The sequence below is a fragment of the Dermacentor albipictus genome, chromosome 6 (genome assembly GCF_038994185.2).
Source record: "Dermacentor albipictus isolate Rhodes 1998 colony chromosome 6, USDA_Dalb.pri_finalv2, whole genome shotgun sequence".
In the NCBI taxonomy this organism is placed as follows: Eukaryota; Metazoa; Arthropoda; class Arachnida; order Ixodida; family Ixodidae; genus Dermacentor; species Dermacentor albipictus.
This window is the reverse complement of record NC_091826.1, coordinates 122,827,593-122,846,986: the sequence shown is the minus strand read 5'-3', so window position 1 is coordinate 122,846,986 and position 19,394 is coordinate 122,827,593. Positions and strand designations below refer to the sequence as shown.

The 19,394-nt window shown below is 47.1% G+C and overlaps 1 protein-coding gene across 1 annotated transcript in view; it reads right to left on the bottom strand.

Moving 5' to 3' along the window:
- The window catches only part of LOC139047113 (uncharacterized), a 117,303-nt gene that overhangs the window by 25,130 nt on the left and 72,779 nt on the right, over window positions 1-19,394 (bottom strand). Inside the window, exons 3-4 of the mRNA XM_070521083.1 lie at window positions 17,503-17,615; window positions 6,702-6,922 (exon numbers count right to left, since the gene is read on the bottom strand). Of these exons, the coding sequence (XP_070377184.1) occupies window positions 6,702-6,922; window positions 17,503-17,615 (334 nt within the window). The remainder of the gene's footprint in view (window positions 1-6,701; window positions 6,923-17,502; window positions 17,616-19,394) is intronic.

The following is a 19,394-nucleotide window of genomic DNA, read 5'->3' as shown; positions in this document are numbered from 1 at the left end:
TCCGATGTCGTTCACGTCTTTCGACTGAAGTTATACAACAGCCGCTGAACGCAAAGCTCCGCACCTCTCTCACCATCTGCGTCTCTCTTAACAGTATCCCCGTGGCAATCTCCAGTGCATCAATGTTCCGCATCGAGACGATGCTCCTAGGGAGGGGGGTAATGCCACGACCTCGACACAGCTGACAGCCACACGGTGCAATTCGGTGCCACATGCTAGGCATGTTGGGTGGCTCGCAGAAGAAGAGAACGACGAAGGTGCCAGGACAGCGATCAATAAAGAGATCTCCAGCGTCGACCGAAGTCCTTTGTGGCTTTGTCTGTGACAATATGAAGACATGAAAATCTGTCACTTCATGTCAGCATTTAAAATACAGAATCACAGTGGTTTGTATTTGCATTCTTGCAGTCACGTGATGTTAAATATAAGCTATTAAAGCTGTTAAGTGTATGTAAGCACCTAACCAAGCATGAGCTGTTGCTTTCTATAGTGAACATAGGCACCGTGCTCATTGCAAGTATCTATCATATCAATAAGCAAATATGCAATATCATTGTACCACTATTTTTTTTCATCACATGGATATATCTGCTGAGAGGCAATACAAAAAGCAGTAACTTTTCACAAAACTCATCAGCTTTCTTTTAAACACATTTCTAACTTTTCGATGACACTTGCTCCTATGTGTTTGTCACCAGAGAGCAAGCTTGATTTTGACTTTCCCACCAGAGCCATTACATAAATATACCATGTTAACATGACTGCCTAGAGCACGTGAGAATTTTCATCTTGGTGTGAGATACTGTATTTTGATTTTGCTGAAATTTAGTCAAATGGTACACACATATATACACATTCTAGTTTTCCTGTACAACTTGCATGGCAATGTATTCTTTGGCGTGCGCTCCTCTGCGCTACGTGAAGTCGCGCTGCGCTGGCTCTTTGACATCCTCGTGTCCTTGCAGCTGCCTTCTTGCTTTGAATAACGCGGGTGCCTGCAAAATGTTTTGTGCCAACATTTGTGAAAATTTTTGTGAAAAGTCAACACGAGGAGCTGGTGTAAAACAACATCAAGACAGTCAAGGTTGTGGCACTAAAAGATAGTCTTCGCTCTTAGTCTTCCTACTGAAATGCATGCGAAACATCTAAATGACTGCGGCAGTCAACTGCTGAACTAACTCCAATTTTTAGGTTTAAACAAAAAAGAAATAACCGACAGTTCATCCTCGTTGAGCACCAATGTTAAAATACTCCTGCTAATAAATAGAATATTGGTCATTGTCAGCTGTCATAAGCGTGTCATTAGGCTGGTGTGTCGCAAACACGACCTGTGACACATTATAAGCACTTGCCCAGTGTGCCCCCTGCACCATCTCTGGTTGTGCCACTGCTCAAGCCATAATTTGAGGATCATATCTGCAAACATGATGCTCAGTAGGGATGAAAATATGGACCTCCAGTTCAATGGATATGACTGGATGTGCCTATAAGGAAGGAAACAAGGCTTGTTATGGCAAGCTTACTCACATTTCAATAATAACAAGAAAGTTCACTGCGGCCTGCATTAAGCTTACTTAAAGGCATGAAATTATTTTCATTTATGAAGTGTGCATGGAGTTTTTTTTTTTTTTGACAGACTCGACTACTGCTGTAGTTTGAAATCTAGCATTTTACATTCTTGAAGGCATGGAAAAGTTGCAGTTAGACTGCAGTAATTAGTTTACTATACCGACTCTTTGTTTTGTGTACGACAGACGACTGGTAACGTGGAATTAATGCAACGTTTTATTTTTATACTTTATTTCTCCACTAAAAATATTAAAGCGATAAACACATTTTGATCTGCCATGCAGTAGCAACATGCACACATTACGCTTGTAACCCGCAGAGGAAGGGTAATATGGCTGTTCATATGACATAACTCTGAAACGCCAACTCAAATTAGCAATGCACAGGCATGTCCCAAACAATAAGCGTATGTAAAGTGCCCCTGAAATTGTAATTCCACACAGCAGCCGTTATATTCGATGCCGATGCATAACTCGCTGCTTGACAATTCACCGAGTTCGTCCCTTTCAGTGCAACCCTTTCAGATTCGCACCGTGCTCGAAAACCGCAACAGGATACACAATATGAGACATATAATCACACCATTTCAATACATGAGCAAAAACAGTTCAGTCTCAGGGCTAAACACCATAAGAGCCATTTAGTGCGTGACGGCGACGAGCGATGGCTTCGAGCGACAAAACGGGCCGTCGCTTGAACAGGTCGCTCATTTTTGGAAATCTAGAAATCGTCCCTCGTATCCCGGAAGTGCTATGATCGACTAGCCAATAGCGCGAAGCCTGAACTGAATGTACAACCGCGTCCACGTCTGTGTAGAGCAAGCGAGCAGACGGCATCGCTGTGCGGGGCAACACAGTGCGGCAGTTGCGGGATCTGATGCACTGTGCCCAGGAGCATGCGCGGCCTAATATATATGCAGACCTGCATTGCTCGAGTGGCAACGTTGAAAAGGGCCGTTGTTTAACCGAATGTGTACGCTTCCTCAGGGTGCTCTCGGTATATCCATGCCAAAATATTACGTGTTTCAGCTGATACACGCGCCCGACTGTCACAACAAACTATGCGCGCTTTCTCACCGTTCCGATTAAGCGGTGATACAAAAAAATGATAACGTCAAAAACAGCGTAAAAAGAAAATTGAGGCGTTAATTTTTTTATGCCGTCTTCTACCTGCCCTTGGCGCTTATAGATAATGCGTTATTTGTATTTTGGCTCAACATTATTTATTACAGGACGTGGCGTGTTCAGCCATTGCCGAAGAAGAGAAGCTTCCGCCTACGGACAACGTTTGCACAAGGGGCCTTCTGGTTCCCGAGGTTCCCCTTGTTAGGCCGCTGCGGACTACTTCAAATCCCCGTCTTTCTGTGGCTCCCTTGTCACTCTTTGGAGAAAACTACATTATGCTCAATACCACAGGCATTGCAGCAGCAATGACCGCTTCGTTGGATCAGTAGGGTTACACGACGACTTGTACTTTTTAAAAATAAACATGGAAACACTGGGAAAAGATAAACTTTTATTTATGCGAAAATATGCAACGAGAAATAGCGCCTGTTTTCTAATAGAAAATGGTCTTTCGCGATTCTGTTTCACAGTTTCAGTCCTCTTGGGAAGCGAGTCGTACAGCTGATTCACAAGGTATGGCAGCTATCGGAGACGGTCCCACTCGTCTCTAATAGCTAACAAAGCTCTTCAGTGGTGACTGCGGCTAGACCTGCTTTTTTGGCTAGATTTGACTTCATCATTCCCCATACATTTTCTATGATATTTAAATCGGGGCTTCTCGCAGGCCATTTTAGACTTGTCGCACATAAACTGTCCAGCGTCTGCTGCAGTGCCTTTGATGTGTGGGTTGGTGCGTTGTCTTGTTGTCGCCAGTAAAGTCCATCCGGAAAGGGGCCATCGAGAACATTCGGAATGAGCACTGTCTCCAAAACGCCCATGCATGTTTCAGAGGGGATCTTCCCTAAAAATCGATTCAATGGTCCCAAACCTGTGTGGCTGCCCCACAATTGAACAGTGGTTAGCCCGCTTGAACGAGTACCCAAGACATAGTGGTAGTCGTACCTGCGGGAGATGTGTCATCGACATATGCATTAAACTAACGGCTATTGCGTTGACATTCTTTGGTAAATCAGAATGGACCACGTTACAAAAAAAAAAGAAAGGGAAGTGCTTGATGTCAATTAAATCTTCGCTGAGTAAGGCGAACTCCGAGACCATGCAGGAAGAAAAGAAAGTATTAGTTCCAATGCTGAAGTTAAATATCTTCGTATTACATGTCGTAACTGCTTAGAAGCTTGAGATTACACAAAAGGCGCTTTCATTATCAAGCATGGCTGTTCCTGAAAGAAATAGGGAACTACTCAGCACTCGCAGCCAGTCACAACAGTAGGAATACGTAGAATACCGTCTGTTGCGCGGACGCCACACCCTCCTCTGCTGGTCCCAACGGGCGCGCCAGTTGTTCGGGCACCAGGTCTCCACCGCAGACGCAAATTGAAGTCGCTCATTGTGGTGTATTTCATCCAGCATCACTTATTGCGCTGATATTCTGCTCCTTATACCGGCTACGTGAAGCCGTCTCTCGATTGTCGTAAGACTTATATTTCCGAGTCCAACTTCGTCCCTTATTTCTCTGGCCCTGAAGTAAGGTCGGTCACAGCTGCTGCCACGATTAAGCGGTCCTTATCTTCTGATGTCACCCGCTGTCGACTTCCACGGGTAGCGTCACTAATTCGCCCTTCATAATAAGCTGCCTGAAGGACCCTGTTAACTGTGCGCATAGGGCGCCGAGCAGCTGCGCATATCGATCTTTGGGACATTGTGCGCCCATAAAAGCAATTGCGCGTCGCTCATCCGCTGTGAGTCGAGGAGCCCTTAATTGCGAATAGATTCTGCGAAAAGGTTTGACTTCTATATAGGCAGCACGCATGCGACGTTGTCATTTCATTGGCCGATAACATTATCTGGGATTGGTGAAGACGTAGTTTTTCACATCAAGTGCCGTGACAATCACACGCGTTATCACTCACGTGTGCAATTCCCCTGTCACCGCGCGTAGTAAGACGGTGCCCTCTGGTAACGCGCAGAACCGGCAAAACACGTCCGCTTACCAACATAATTTCTGGTTTAAAGCAGTGTGAGCCGATCTGCATGTCTATTAGGCCGCGCGTGCTCCTTGGCACACCTCGTCAGACGCCACAATTGCCGCAAGGCGTCGCCCCGCAGAGTAAGGCCGGCTGCTCGCGCGCTCTACACAGACGTGTTCGCGGCTGTACATCGCTCAAATACTACCGATTGTCGCGCGGAACGAGCAAACAATTGCTTTTTATACGTGCATGGATAAGAACCTACTGCAAGCCTTCGCAAATATTTTATGCTATTTTTTACAGCAAAATGCATCAACTTGAGTTACTAAAGCACGCGTCACGCTAGCTTCGACGCGTACTTTGCAGCCCTGATACCAGCAACACCGGGGAGACGTCGCTCAATATCGTCGCTCGCACGGAGTACGACTTGTAGGCGACGAGCGAATGCGACAGCCATCTCCATCGCATCGCTTGTAGCGGTCGCACGCAAGATCGCTTATAGGGGGGTTTACTTTATTCAGCATAAAACATGGATTCCTCACGCGTTTTCAGTAAGTTCAACATAACGCGCCCAATTGACCCCTTGCAGCATGCAGATGAACACCTGCGGCAAAGTTTCTAACTGGCACTGGTGCTGCACGTAACTTCAGTGGTCGCAGATTACCCATGGGCGAGGCACCGTCAAGCGTGCGGCTTATTCATAACGAAAGCATGCCGCAAGCAAAATGACGCACTCTGTTATGTGACTCCTTATTTCAACAGCGTTCCGAACACAGTAGACTTCCAAACTGAATTAATTCAAACACACCAAACGCACGCTTCGCATAGGCTCGGAATCATGGGCTGGTGAACAAACCATTTTAAGCGTCCTCTCGCCTCACGTCTTATTGGACATACCATGGTTCTGGCAGCCTTTGCCATTTTCAAAGCTCTTACGGATAGCGGCAAGTGATAAAATCACATGCAGCTTTCGCGACGACTGGCTTTTTCGATTGATATCGAGAGACACAGCGCGCTTGCCTAATCCGTTGTCAATCGTGTCGGCTAAGCGCCGCGACGACTTCCTGGTGATAGCATGTCATATACGCAGAATGTGCACCTAAGTTAGAATTCACTTACCGTAGAGGATTTGTTGTTATATCCAACGAATGACGAACGACTGTCGTGTTTCCGCGGCGACGCGAGATGGCTGACACGCGATCTCCCTTGGATGGCCTTCGTTGCTGCTCGTTGGACGGATCATCTTTCTCCGGTGCTGTGCTGTTCCGCGATGCTGAGCGCGCGCGCGGTGGAGCAACTCTGAGTGAAAAAGTGGAGCGCTCGCTACGCGTTCCTTTGAACTGTGGCGGCCTGTTCTCTTAGAAGCAAAACGGTGTGTTCTTTGCTCAGTGTGCGTGAGTGATACATTGCCATGTTCGGGGCCAGCTTCCTACAGTTGAAGCAGAAGATTACGCTACGTTTTCTTCTCTATTGCCGCCAGAGTAGAACGGGCATTCTATTCTCTCCCAGAAGGACAGAGTGAAAAGCACATTTCACCCTGTCCTTTGTGACGGAGTGAACAATGCATTTCACTCCACTCGACATTTTGCCAGAGTAAAACAACGCTTTGAAGAGTAAATCGGCCGCTTCACTCCTGCGATACCCTCCCTAGTTTTTAGAGTGTAATAAGTTTACATTTATTTGTACAGCGCCCCGATGATGCAAAAACGAGAACATACTTTGAAATTGCTGATGTCACCGACGTACGGGCCTCTACGTGTCGGAGTGAATAATCAATTTTAGCCCTCATTGTCTCGAGTAGTAAAGCACTTTAGCACGAAATTAACGAAAACCGACTTAGGAATGAATACTTCGTTAGTAAAGATAGATTAAGTGCGTTTTATGTCTTCTTAAATTAAGCATCCTCTGCGTCTAAAACCATGTCGCACGTAACCACCTCGCGATTCACCCAGGAATTGTTGGAAAGGAAACTGCCACTGATAATTAGAAAGTGGCCTACTCCACCACCGTTAGCAGCTCGTGGCTGAGCTGCTGCACTTACCACAGACTGTACAGCGCGAGGGACATCCAGGTGCAGCTCTGCACTGCAAGCAGAATAGCCACGAGACCGGCCAACAGCCAAGGCAATCCTGCCAACTCCAGATCGGCCTCGAGCCAGGCGAACGTGAGGACCATCACGAGGCTAACGTTGAGGATGACGCTTGTCACGAACATTAAATGGTCCTCCAAGTGTTCCTCGTCCATTAGCCACATGGCGAATGTCTGCGCACCAAAATGTGACGTCACTTTCTACAGCGAAGCTGTATATGGCTAAGATTCGGTGCATTTTGCTCCTCCGTGGACATAAACTATCATCATCAATGGCTCATACCCCGTAAGCATTCACATTCGCGTAAGCAAGATAGATAGAATAAACTTTAATGTCCAACAGAAAAGGCGTTCTACCCACCCCCCGACACGCAGGTCAGGGGGCGAGTGCCGCCGCCTCAGATGCAGGCTGGGAGGTCTTGGGTCCCAGCAGCCTCTTCAGCCAGTTGGACGAGCAGGAGCTGGAGCTCAGAGTCCGAGCTGCGCAGCAGGGTCTCCCAGGTGTCTCTAGTATCTATTTTGTGCGTTCCCCCGGGAGAGTACGGACATTCCCATATTATGTGGTCGAGGGTCCCTCTCGCCCCACAAAGATTACATTTATCGCTCCTGGCCTCGGGGAACATGTGGTTCGCCATAACCGGGTGCGGATATGTATAAGTTTGTAGTCGTCTCCACGCGACTGCTTGTCTGTTGTTTAATTTTGGGTCTGGCGGGGATACCAGTCTACGAGCCAATCTGTAATGCTGCGTGATCTCCCCATATTTTAGCATGCGCTCTCCGCTCCCTCGGTCATCGAGGGGCCCCGTAGCGGCTCGGCAATAGAGATCTCGAGCCAGCTCGTGGGCCGCCTCGTTGCCGGGGACGGCTTCGTGCGCCGGAGTCCAAATTATTTGAATTTTTCTATCTAGCTTTCTCTGGCCTAGGATTCTGGCCGCTAATGGCGATATCCTTCCCTTGCTAAAATTTTGTATGGCAGTTTTGCTTTCACTGATCACAAATTTCGCGTCCGTTCCAGCGCAAGCTAATGCGATCGCAATTTCCTCGGCAACTTCTATGTTGCGCCCACGCAGAGTGACAGCGGTCACGCGAATACCCCGGCCGCTGACGGCCGCTGCCACCGTAAAACTACCGCTACCTCCCGAGCAAGCAAAAAATGGAATGGCTCATAATCCTGTAAGGTTCATGCCTACTCACTTTGCGTGAATTAGCTGATATGACACAATTCCTGTTGTCGGTGATTTCAATGTGCACGTGTCGGTACCCAAAAAGGAGCGGTTTACGCGTTCCGTGCTTCAAACATATCCCTTGCGATGCCACACCTATCCGCCCAACCGACCACCCAGCGGTGTACTTGCATGGATTTGACATTATCAAAAAATGTGATTGCAGTTGCGAGTGAAATAACGGCCACCGATCAAGACAATAAATGAATTCGTACCTTTGTTCAAAAATTTAGAGGACGCTTAGCTTAGTGGAACGCCAATAGCATTCAAAGATCTTTGACTGCTTCTCACGCTTCCCGGCAGCTGCAGCGTATGTAACCGTAAAGTGCCTCGATGTGCGCCCGCGCGGGCGTGCATCGAGGCACCCTACGAAGTTGCGGAGGTGAGCGCCATCTGGAAGCGGACCTTCAAGCAAGCGGACGCGCCGCTCCGTGGACTCAGATATTAGAGTGTTTTAGTTCAGCGTCCTTACGGTGCGCTCCGCTCCGAGTGACCCCGCTAAGCCAAAGCGGAGCGGCGGGTGATTTTCACGTTTTAGTCGTACGTTTAGCGTAGTGGAGTGGACCTTTCGTAGCTGCAGCGCCCTCTGGAAAATTCAGGGTAATGAAAAAAAAATAAAACCACCTTTTGATCAGTTTTATACAGTAAAACGCATATATGTGTATATATAACTTATTTCTCCACGAAGTATCTAGACGTGAGCTTGTAATGCGTTACCGGTCCCTTTTACCAAATGGAATATAAAGCGCCGTCTTGAGGAACGCCCCGTGATAGCCAGTGCGCTTGCTTTCTGCATCCAATCCAATCTTTTCTGACGCCAACGCTAACTAAAGCGCTGCGCAGCACGCTCCGCTCAGGCACCTTCTCAGCGGACCGTGTTGCTCGCTCCGCTAGCCCGCTTACGGCTAAGCGGACGGCGCATGCGCATTCGCGCTTCCGCTCCGCTTAGCTGCTTAGCGGAGCGTAAACACGCTCAACTAAAACACTCTATCTACGCGTCGGCGTGCGCAAATGGCGGACGCCGTCTCCGGTCTGTGCATTGTAGAAACGCTGGAAAAAGCGTTTGAGTCATCGCGTAACAGAATTACGCTTTCTCGTACAGTCTAATTACAATCTGAGAGCAATCATGTGCATAGGTTCTGTATAAGTGTAGTTTACTATTTTGATAGGTATTTTAGCTTGAGAAATTCAAATATTTAAGTGAACACCTTGCGTCACATGAACGGCCTCGGTATGTGTGGTTCGAAAATATATTTGCTGGTACGACGTCCAAGGCGTGACCCTGGACGCCGGATTTTCTGCCAGACAGTTTCCTTAACGCTATCGCGTTAAAATTATGTGTCACCTCTGTGTCGTCTGCTAAACAGCTTCGCTGATCAACAACCTTCATAGAGTAGAATGACTCATGATTTTGGGACAACCGCATTCAGTAGTGACATCAGGCAGCTTTAGCGAACTAATTCTGCAGTCCATAATGCTCCTGCTGAAGAGATCGGTAGTACCACAGCGACATGGCCAGTGTATCGAAGAGGGTTTGCTGAACGTCGTGGCAGATACTGCTACGGCATGCTTTGCCTGTCAGGCGTCTACCGCGACATACCATCATTCAAACTTCATTATACACCTAAGTGCAGGCTGCCTTTTCTGCGCTCCCGGCGCAAGAAAGTCACTTTTTTTTTGCTTCATTCGCTGCATGTGAAACAGCAATAACTCTACTCGACAACTGAGTAGTCCACAGTGTGCTGGCACTGTCCTATGTTCGTCGGATGGATTTTGCTTTGAAGCAATGCGGGGCCTGTAGCTCGTTATTTAGCAAATGCAAGCCTTTCTAGCACTTGGGACATTTTCACTCCGGTTATTGGGTTACCTGCCCTGGTTGTTTAGGGTTTATGGCGTTGCGCCGCTGAACTAGACGCCGCGAGTTTGATCCTGGTCGCGGTGGCAGCATTTCGATGGAGGCGAAATGAAAAGACGCTCGTGTGCTTATAAAAAGGTGGACGTTAAAGGAGCCCACGTGGTCGAAATTTATCATAAGTCCCCCGCTACGATCTGCCTCGTAACCATGTCATGACTTTGGCACAAAAAACCCATGAATTTATCTAATTCACCTATTTTTCCAGGTTGCTCTCGAAATGGTTATTCATCCTGCCAAGCCGCAGACCCGACATTTCCGGCGTTTTTTTTTTTTTCGCACGTGCTGCTAGTGCACATGTAGCAATCTCTGCATCTGTGCAAATGGTCACGCATCGCAGAAAACATCTAGGCGCAAAGCGATGCTTTCCCCGAAACGTAGATGTGGCTACAAATAGCTGAACTCAAATTATTTCTTTACAGTTTGCCTCCACGTAGAAATACAATAATCCCGATGTCAATAAACTGTTACCACAAAGTCTACAGAACTGATATAACAGAGTGAAAAGTTTTTACGTTTGCAGATGTAGCTTTGCAATAATGCTAATTAGCAGGTTTAGATTAAGCATCAGTCCGTTCTTTTTTTGCCGTGTTAATGATTCAGTTTCACGGATTGATCAACTACAGTTGTTTACGTCCCTCACCAGGTCGTCTTCGTAATTTTAGATTTTGTTATTGAGGAGTCGTCTTCCGGGGGTACGCACTCGCGTCACCGAAGTAGTACGTAGTACCGTAGTACGGCCAACACGGTGAGAAGCTGAACGTTACGTACATCCGTCTATCTGCAACAGTGCAGTGGATGCTGTGAATGTGTCAGCAAAGCGGCGTTTATCGCCCCCCTCGCTTAAATAATCGCAACCTCTTGCGCTCATCTTCATTGTGAACAAGGGACCCATAGCGGTCTCGAAACATCATTTTATGTTTTATTTCCTCTTGAACCTTAGGCGTGCGCCAGTTTATCTGACAACGTATCACCCTTGCCTAACGAGCTTTCGTTGATACGTTTTGTATCCTCACAAGCGAAACGTTCACCGTAGAATGGATGTACTGGAGTGTTCGAACAAGGGATGTCGCTGGGGCGGACGTTCCAATAAGGGGACTTGTCCTTGTCAAGGCAGCAACTACTTTCACGTTTTGACAAAACTCGCCACGCCAACTCGATTAACACGTCTTGACACAACGCAACATCCTTTCATTGTGAAAGGAGGTAAGGCGCGCAGACACGGACACAAGACAAGAGAACCCGACAACACAAACGCCTACTATCAACTGAAGGGCGCACTGCGATGGAAAAGAAAGTAGACACAAAACTTATCTGCGCATGGTGATGATGCTTTATTGGCATCCGCTTTGAAACGGGGCCAGGATAAATCGTCACCCAGCCTGTTTGCGTTGCACAGGTATGCTATCAATGGTTTTCCTTCTAACATTCTTGTATACATCTCCTTAATATTGTCTGTCTACCTTGTACCTCTGCCTGTGCCTGTAATGGATTCGGTCGTATCAGTCTATTCTCTTCTTTTATTTTCCACCAGTACTCTTAACGTCTCCTGCTTATCTCGACTGCTGGAAAGTTGATACTTCCGTCTATTTTAAATCCAAGCTTTTCCGAGATATGTAGGTTACGTACTGGTCTCGCTGGGTGAATCCCTTTGCATTCCATTACGACGTGCTGAGTGGTGTCCGGATTTTCGCTGCAGCACAAACGTGCCTCTTCTAATTGCGAATTTTTGCTCCGGTATGTTTTGGTCCTTAGGCATCCAGCTCGTGCCTGAAATAGCAGGGCCCTTCCCATTGTGTTACCGTACATATTTTTTTTCTAATTTCTTTCTTTTCATTCTTGTAAATCTCCACAGTCTTTCTCATTTCCATTATTTGCATTCAATTCGCTGCCTCTTTTTGTGTCCCTTCCTTTATGATTCATCATCATCATCATCATCAGCCTGGTTACGCCATCTGCAGGGCAAAGGCCTCTCCCATACTTCTCCAACAACCCCGGTCATGTACTAATTGTGGCCATGCCGTCCCGGCAAACTTCTTAATCTCATCCGCCCACCTAACCTTCTGCCGCCCCCTGCTACGCTTCCCTTCCCTTGGGATCCAGTCCGTAACCCTTAATGACCATCGGTTATCCTCCCTCCTCATTACATGTCCTGCCCATGCCCATTTCTTTTCCTTGATTTCAACTAAGATGTCATTAACTCGCGTTTGTTCCCTCACCCAATCTGCTCTTTTCTTATCCCTTAACGTTACACCTATCATTCTCCTTTCCATAGCTCGTTGCGTCGTCCTCAATTTATGTAGAACCCTTTTCGTAAGCCTCCAGGTTTCTGCCCCGTAGGTGAGTACTGGTAAGATACAGCTATTATACACTCTTGAGGGATAATGGCAACCTTCTGTTCATGATCTGAGAATGCCTGCCAAACGCACCCCAGCCCATTCTTATTCTTCTGATTATTTCCGTCTCATGATTCGGATCCGCCGTCACTACCTGCCCTAAGTAGATGTATTCCCTTACCACTTCCAGTGCCTCGCTACCTATCGTAAACTTGTGTTCTCTTCCGAGACTGTTAAACATTACTTTAGTTTTCTGCAGATTAATTTTCAGACCCACCCTTCTGCTTTGCCTCTCCAGGTCAGTGAGCATGCATTGCAATTGGTCTCCTGAGTTACTAAGCAAGGCAATATCATCAGCGAATCGCAAATTGCTAAGGTATTCTCCATCAACTTTTATCCCCAATTCTTCCCAATCCAGGTCTCTGAATACCTCCTGTAAACACGCTGTGAATAGCATTGGAGAGATCGTATCTCCCTGTCTGACGCCTTTCTTTATTGGGATTTTGTTGCTTTCTTTATGGAGGACTACGGTAGCTGTGGAGCCGCTATAGATATTTTTCAGTATTTTTACATATGGCTCGTCTACACCCTGATTGCGTAATGCCTCCATGACGGCTGAGGTTTCGACAGAATCAAATGCTTTCTCGTAATCAATGAAAGCTATATATAAGGGTTGGTTATATTCCGCACATTTCTCTATCACCTGATTGATAGTGTGAATATGGTCTACTGTTGAGTAGCCTTTACGGAATCCTGCCTGGTCCTTTGCTTGACAGAAGTCTAAGGTGCTCCTGATTCTATTTGCGATTACCTTAGTAAATAGTTTGTAGGCAACGGACAGTAAGCTGATTGGTCTATAATTTTTCAAGTCTTTGGCGTCCCCTTTCTTATGGATTATGATTATGTTAGCATTTTTCCAAGATTCGGGTACGGTCGAAGTCATGAGGCATTGCGTATACAGGGTGGCCAGTTTCTCTAGAACAATCTGCCCACCATCCTTCAACAAATCTGCTGTTACCTGATCCTCCCCAGCTGCCTTCCCCCTTTGCATATCTCCCAAGGCTTTCTTTACTTCTTCCGGCGTTACCTGTGGGATTTCGAATTCCTCTAGAGTAGTCTACACTCTAGACTACTCTAGACTAGACTCTAGACTCTAGGACGTGGAGGGGCCCGAACGGCGAGACTAGAAATGAAATAGACTTCATACTCTGCGCTAACCCTGGCATCATAAAAGATGTAGACGTGCTCGGCAAGGTGCGCTGCAGTGACCACAGGATGGTAAGAACTCGAATTAGCCTAGACCTGAGAAGGGAACGGAAGAAACTGGTACATAAGAAGCCGATCAATGAGTTAGCGGTAAGAGGGAAAATAGAGCAATTCCAGATCAAGCTACAGAACAGGTATTCGGCTTTAACTCAGGAAGAGGACCTTAGTGTTGAAGCAATGAACGACAATCGTGTGGACATCATTAAGGAGTGTGCAATGGAAGCCGGTGGTAACTCCGTTAGGCAGGATATCCCATTTACTGTCCTCTAATTCCTCCAATAGCACTGCTAGACTCGCCTCACTAGATAACGTTCTAGCGTTAAACATTGCCAGGTTCATATTCCAATGGCGGCCTGTCCGGAGCCAGTGATTCTTACCACCCTCTGCTGCGTCGCAGGTCTGACCGCCGCCGTGGTCAGTTGCTGCGCAGCTGCTGGGGACTGAGGGCCGGGGTTTGATTGTTGTGTTCATATAGGAGGTTACAGGAGGTCTTTCTGATTACTCCTGGTTGTCTACAATTTCAAACTGCCCTGTACGTGGTTGCCAACTTTCTTGACTTCTTCCTTCATTCAGTGATCCCGCAGTGGTTGCTCAGTTGCTATGGTGTTGGGCTGCTGAGCTCGAGGTCACGGGATCGAATCCCGGCCACAGCGGCCGCATTTCGATGGGGTCGAAATGCGAAAACACGCGTGTACTTAGATTTAGGTGCACATTAAAGAACCCCAGGTGGTCGAAATTTCCGGAGTCCTCCACTGCGGGATGCCTCATAATCAGAAATTGGTTTTGGCACGTAAAACCCCATAATTCGATTTTAATTTTTTCCTCCATTCAGTGGCCACGCTTTTTAGGTACAAATGCCTGCACACGTCGGGCTCAGGGATGGCAGCACCACCTGCCAATGAGGCACATGTGCGGGCCTACGCGAGAGAAAACTGTTTATGCCTTTAATTTATTCGTTACCCAAGTTAATCGAAGGCTGGCTCACGGATGCGCTTCCATGACTATTGACATGCCAAGACTCGACCATTAGACGCGTTTCTTCGTTCTTATGCCTGTATAAGAGAGCGCATTCATCTAATTTTGGCGTGCATTTACACTCCCGACAGGGCAAAGACAGATTATATGGCGATCCTCCGCTTGATGACCTTTTATACTCCAATAATCTCCGATTAACACAACTTCCTGCCTGCCTTAGGTAGAAGCGACCGCAGCTGAGAGGAATATTATACACCAGCCCAGTACGGCAATCCTTAAATTTCAAAGATTATTGGAGCATAAAAGTCGTTAACCGGAGGATTGTAATGTAGTCTTTCTTTGCACTGTCGAGAGCGTAAATGCACTTCGAAATTAGTTTAATGCGCTGTTTTACACAGGCAGAAGACCGAAGAAACGCGTCTAATGGTCGAGGTTTGGCATATCATTAAACACATGCGTGAGCCAGCCTTCGATTAACTTGCGTAAGTAAGTAATGAAATGCCTAAACAATTACCTCTTGCGTAGGCCCGCACGTGTGCCTGTTCGACAAGTGGATTTGCCATACCTGAGCATACGCAGATAAGTTTTGTGTCTATACTATCTTTTCGGCCGCCATGCGCTCTTCAGTTGATAGTCGGCGTTTGTGTTGTTTGGTGCTCTTGTGCCCGTGTCTGCACGCCTTACCTTATTTTACGATGAATCCCTACCAATCGGCTCAACTTTCTGTAGTTCGTTTCTTTTGCGCGTATCTTCTCGAAAGTTCTATGGTCTTTAAATGTCGAAACAGTATATTTTGTTGGTTTTTGTTTTCTGATAACACCGCTACCTTTTGTATAGACCAACGTCCCTCTTCTAGCACATGAACTCGTTTTTATTTTTTACAGCGAAGCTGTACATGGCTAGCAGATTGGTCCGTCCGTTTGTCTGTTCGTCGCTTGTACGCCGAAAACTCCTCCGGCGCGACCCCACGCGCATGCGCGTAAAGAAAAGAAAGAAAAAGACGTGCGATTAGCAACACCAGCTATAGTCGGATACAACTTTAGAAAAAAGGGGGCGTTTACTCCTCCGACGCGGATGCACACGAGCATCCACCAATGGGCGCGCACTCTGGACCATGGTGTTAGAATAGGTTCTACTTATTCTAACACCATGCTCTGGACTGTCATGAGCCGGACGGCCGGTGACCCCGCCGACCGAGAAGATGGCCGCCCGCGCTCCGAACTGGGCCAAGTCGCGTCAGCTGTGCGCTTCAGCGATAAATCCATTGTTTTATATAAGTACTTTTTCAATAGCAACCGATTCATTTTAAGCTTGTAAAACGAGTAGTAGATACGCCATGTAAATGCGAACAAGTGCAAAAGCCATACAGAGCTGCTCTTTCTACTTTTGTCACTTGCAATGAAGCTTAAGAGCAGACGACGGGCAGCGTTGTAGAAGGCACGTTGTTATTTTTCTGTCGCTATCCGGCAGGTGCTGTACATGAGAGCTCTACTAAACCAGTCATCAAACTACGAAAGTCCTTATTTATACCGAGAATTATGCATTTCAGGAGCACGATTTTTTCGAGCGGGACTTTTTTATTCGCGGAGGCAATCGGCTGTCGCGCTTCGGTCATCTGGGCGGGGCCTCCCCCTTTTTTTTTAAGTTGTATCCGACTATACATAGCGCAAGGCCTGTTTACTGCGATCCGTGACATCACGCTACCTGACCCAAAATTTCGGTTGACAACGCTGGCGTGTGAAAGCCGCAGTGACGTCAAAATCACTGTTGCCGACTCGGGAGCATCCCCATTAGATTCTATGGCAGTTGGGCCAGGTAACATGACGTCATGGATCGGAGTGAAAAGTCCTTGTGCTAGCTGGGTGGCGTTCGATAAGCTGCGCCAGTAGTGGCGTCGTTGCTCTCCGGCTCCGAAATGGGTAGGCCACGCGTCATACGTACTCCTGAGGAGCAGGCAGCTTTCGATCAGCAACGCCGCGAGCAGAACCGGGAACGAGCTCGTCTACGCCGTGCCGATAGTGCAGCCCGGGCACAATAACAGGCTCGTGCAGGCGAGCGCAATCAACTGCGTACCGAGGATCTGGCAGCCTACCAAGCCGCCGTTTAATGAACCGTCAGGACTAACCCAGTGATAAACACTGGGGCCGCACGTTACAGCTTCGCTGGTTAACCATCTGTACGGAGTGCTTGGGCGGCGATTTTTTAAAGACTTTTACTTCCCTTATCCTGCTCTACGCACCGTGTTAATCTTGTGGTCCTACATTGAGGTACGGGGTGAGTTAGTGGAGCGAGCCGCTAAGAAAACCAGTCATTGCACTGATGAAGACAAGTTCCCATGCCGAAACGTCGGTTCTTGCGACTTTTATTGTTCAACCACTGTCCTTTTCGTGTCCTAGCTGCTCCAATCTGACTGCCCTGAAGCCGTTATTTTGTATACCTAAGGTTGCCATCCGTCTCGAATTAAGCGGGACAGTGCCGACCTTTGAGTAAAGGTCCAGAGTGCCAACGTAACTCCGTTGGGAATGCCAAATCTACAGGCTTTTCCTTTTTTTGCTACTGAACTTTGTTCAGTAGACCAAATAATGTCTGACAGCTCAGTTAGACACTTTTCTCTTTTGCATTGTGTTGCATTGCCATAAACGTAAAAGCAGTTTCGTTTCTGGCCTGGTTCTGGGGCCTAACCGTTCACTGTACCTCTCTCTGTATTACTAGCAGTGTTAGCCAGGCAACAAGACACATTAGAAGCGCCGCATGCGCTCGCCCTATTTCTTTCTTTCTTTAGTGTTGCCGTCCTCTTCCACGCTCACTAAGAGACTGCATGAATTCGAACTCGCCCAGCTGTCTGGCCAGGCAACTAGTCATCTTTCTTGTCAACCGCGACATGGTAGGACCCAAAAAGTATGTGCGCACGGAGAGGCTGAGTGGTTTCTGGCATTGAGAGGGTGTCAATCGTAGCCAACGCTTCGTCCCCCCCCCCTCGCGTCCCTCTCCACTCTCTCGTCCCGACTTCATCCGCTCGATAGTTGGAAACCCTATGCGCACCTTGTCCTGGTCACAACGTGCACTGATCCCGTCTTGAGGCACGTTAATCGGACCGACTCGGATCCGGTTTATCTGGATGTGGGCACATCTGGACAAGTCGCGGTTGGTGGTTTCTGCGAAAGGCGGAGAAAGGAGCGATAAGAACGCACACCTACGCATATTGAAGCAATTCGTAAAGCTATGCGTGATACCTTAGTTCAATCGAGAATGAATGCTATTTTCCAGTCACTGATCTCGAAAAAGCTTTGTATTGATTCTGAGAAAAGAAAAAGAGCAATATCAAAATATAGTTTCCAATCACCGAGGTCAGAACAGTATCGTCCAGCCTTATATTGAAAAAAAAAAGCATTTTGGTTATTTGCTGACAACATATGTCGTTGACCTTGCGCGCACTTAGAACTTGCACAGGTTTCTTTATCTTTTCTTGCTCACTGCTTCAAATGCGCCGTTAACCTTTTGAGGTACAAATATTTTTTGAGTATTTAAGGTGACATACATTTCATATATATATCTCAACATTAAAGGATTTTTTTTTTCATTTGAAGCGTTAATATAAGGTATTCGTTGCGAGGTGATGTGCGTTCTCTTCCACGTAGGTGAAATCCACGTAGGCACTTGGTGAGAAATAAATATTTTAATTGAGCGTTCAGGTACCAAATAAACAGGATAGCTTGACATAGTGATAGTCGATAGGAAGTCACTCGATGTATTACAAACAACTATTATCCTTTCGTTTTACTTGGCAGGTTGCAAAGAGTGCGTGAATGCATATAGATATTACGTAGGCGTTGCAGTTGTGCCGCAATAAGTAGTTTCGGGCAGCAGTTTTGGCACCTTCTGTAAGTCTCATCCGTTTTTACAATGCGCACATCCACTCCAATAAACATGACGCCTTCTAGTACATGGTAATTGTTCGCACTAAAATGTACGGAATTACTTGAACTTCAGTCACCGAATGATAATACGGAGTAATCTGCTCAGTGTTGAATAGTACCAATACTTCAGTGCAGTCACATTTATGTCAGTTTCAGTTTTAACAGGTTCCAGCACGGTGGTCACCTGTAGTGACAACCTTTCCTGTGATTTTCTTCCCTTAAAGAGAAGACAAAATGGCGTGTGAGCCCTGCCTGTCGACATTGAAACGGTGCTCTCTTTCAAGCTGCCGCTCCCTGAGGAGAGGTAATGCACTGCCTTTGGACTCCATTGTCACGTGTGACAACATTTTCCCCCGGCCGCGATGACCTCCGTCATGCCATACACGCTGAACCCTCAAATTGTTCGATAAAAATAAACTCACGTTCTGTCTTTATGAACATCTTGAAGGGGCAGCGGAATATGACGAAGACAGAAGGCAGGAACACACAGGACAGCGGCTGAACTCACAACTAACTTTATTCGTAGGCATACACAAACTAATGTACACAACCCATAGCCACGTGCTCTCCCATCGATGGCGCCATTATCAGTGTGCAGGCAAAAACGCTAAGTCCTGTAATTTAATGCTACACTATGAGGCGGCTTAAAAATTCAAATTCACTGTCATACAAATTTAACGACGGCATGCTTACAGAAGGCGACCCTTTTTTCCTGATATAGTAGGCCTCAATAATACCCATCGTGGTCTGATTTCTATGCGTGGGAAGTATTGTGGTGTTTTTATAGAGTGGAGTGCGCCCATGCTCAGAGCAATGCCGCGCGACATGTGAGTAGGCATTATCCGTTAGCGAGCGCCTATGCTCAAGCAATCTAATGTTCAGGCAACGACCTATTTGGCCGATATAGACGGGACCGCAGGGAAATGGAAGCTCGTAAACAACTCTCATTCAACAGTGCACAAGCGGGGAAGTATGCTTAACAGTGCAGCCTTTCCCAGCATAAGTGGAGGCAGCCTG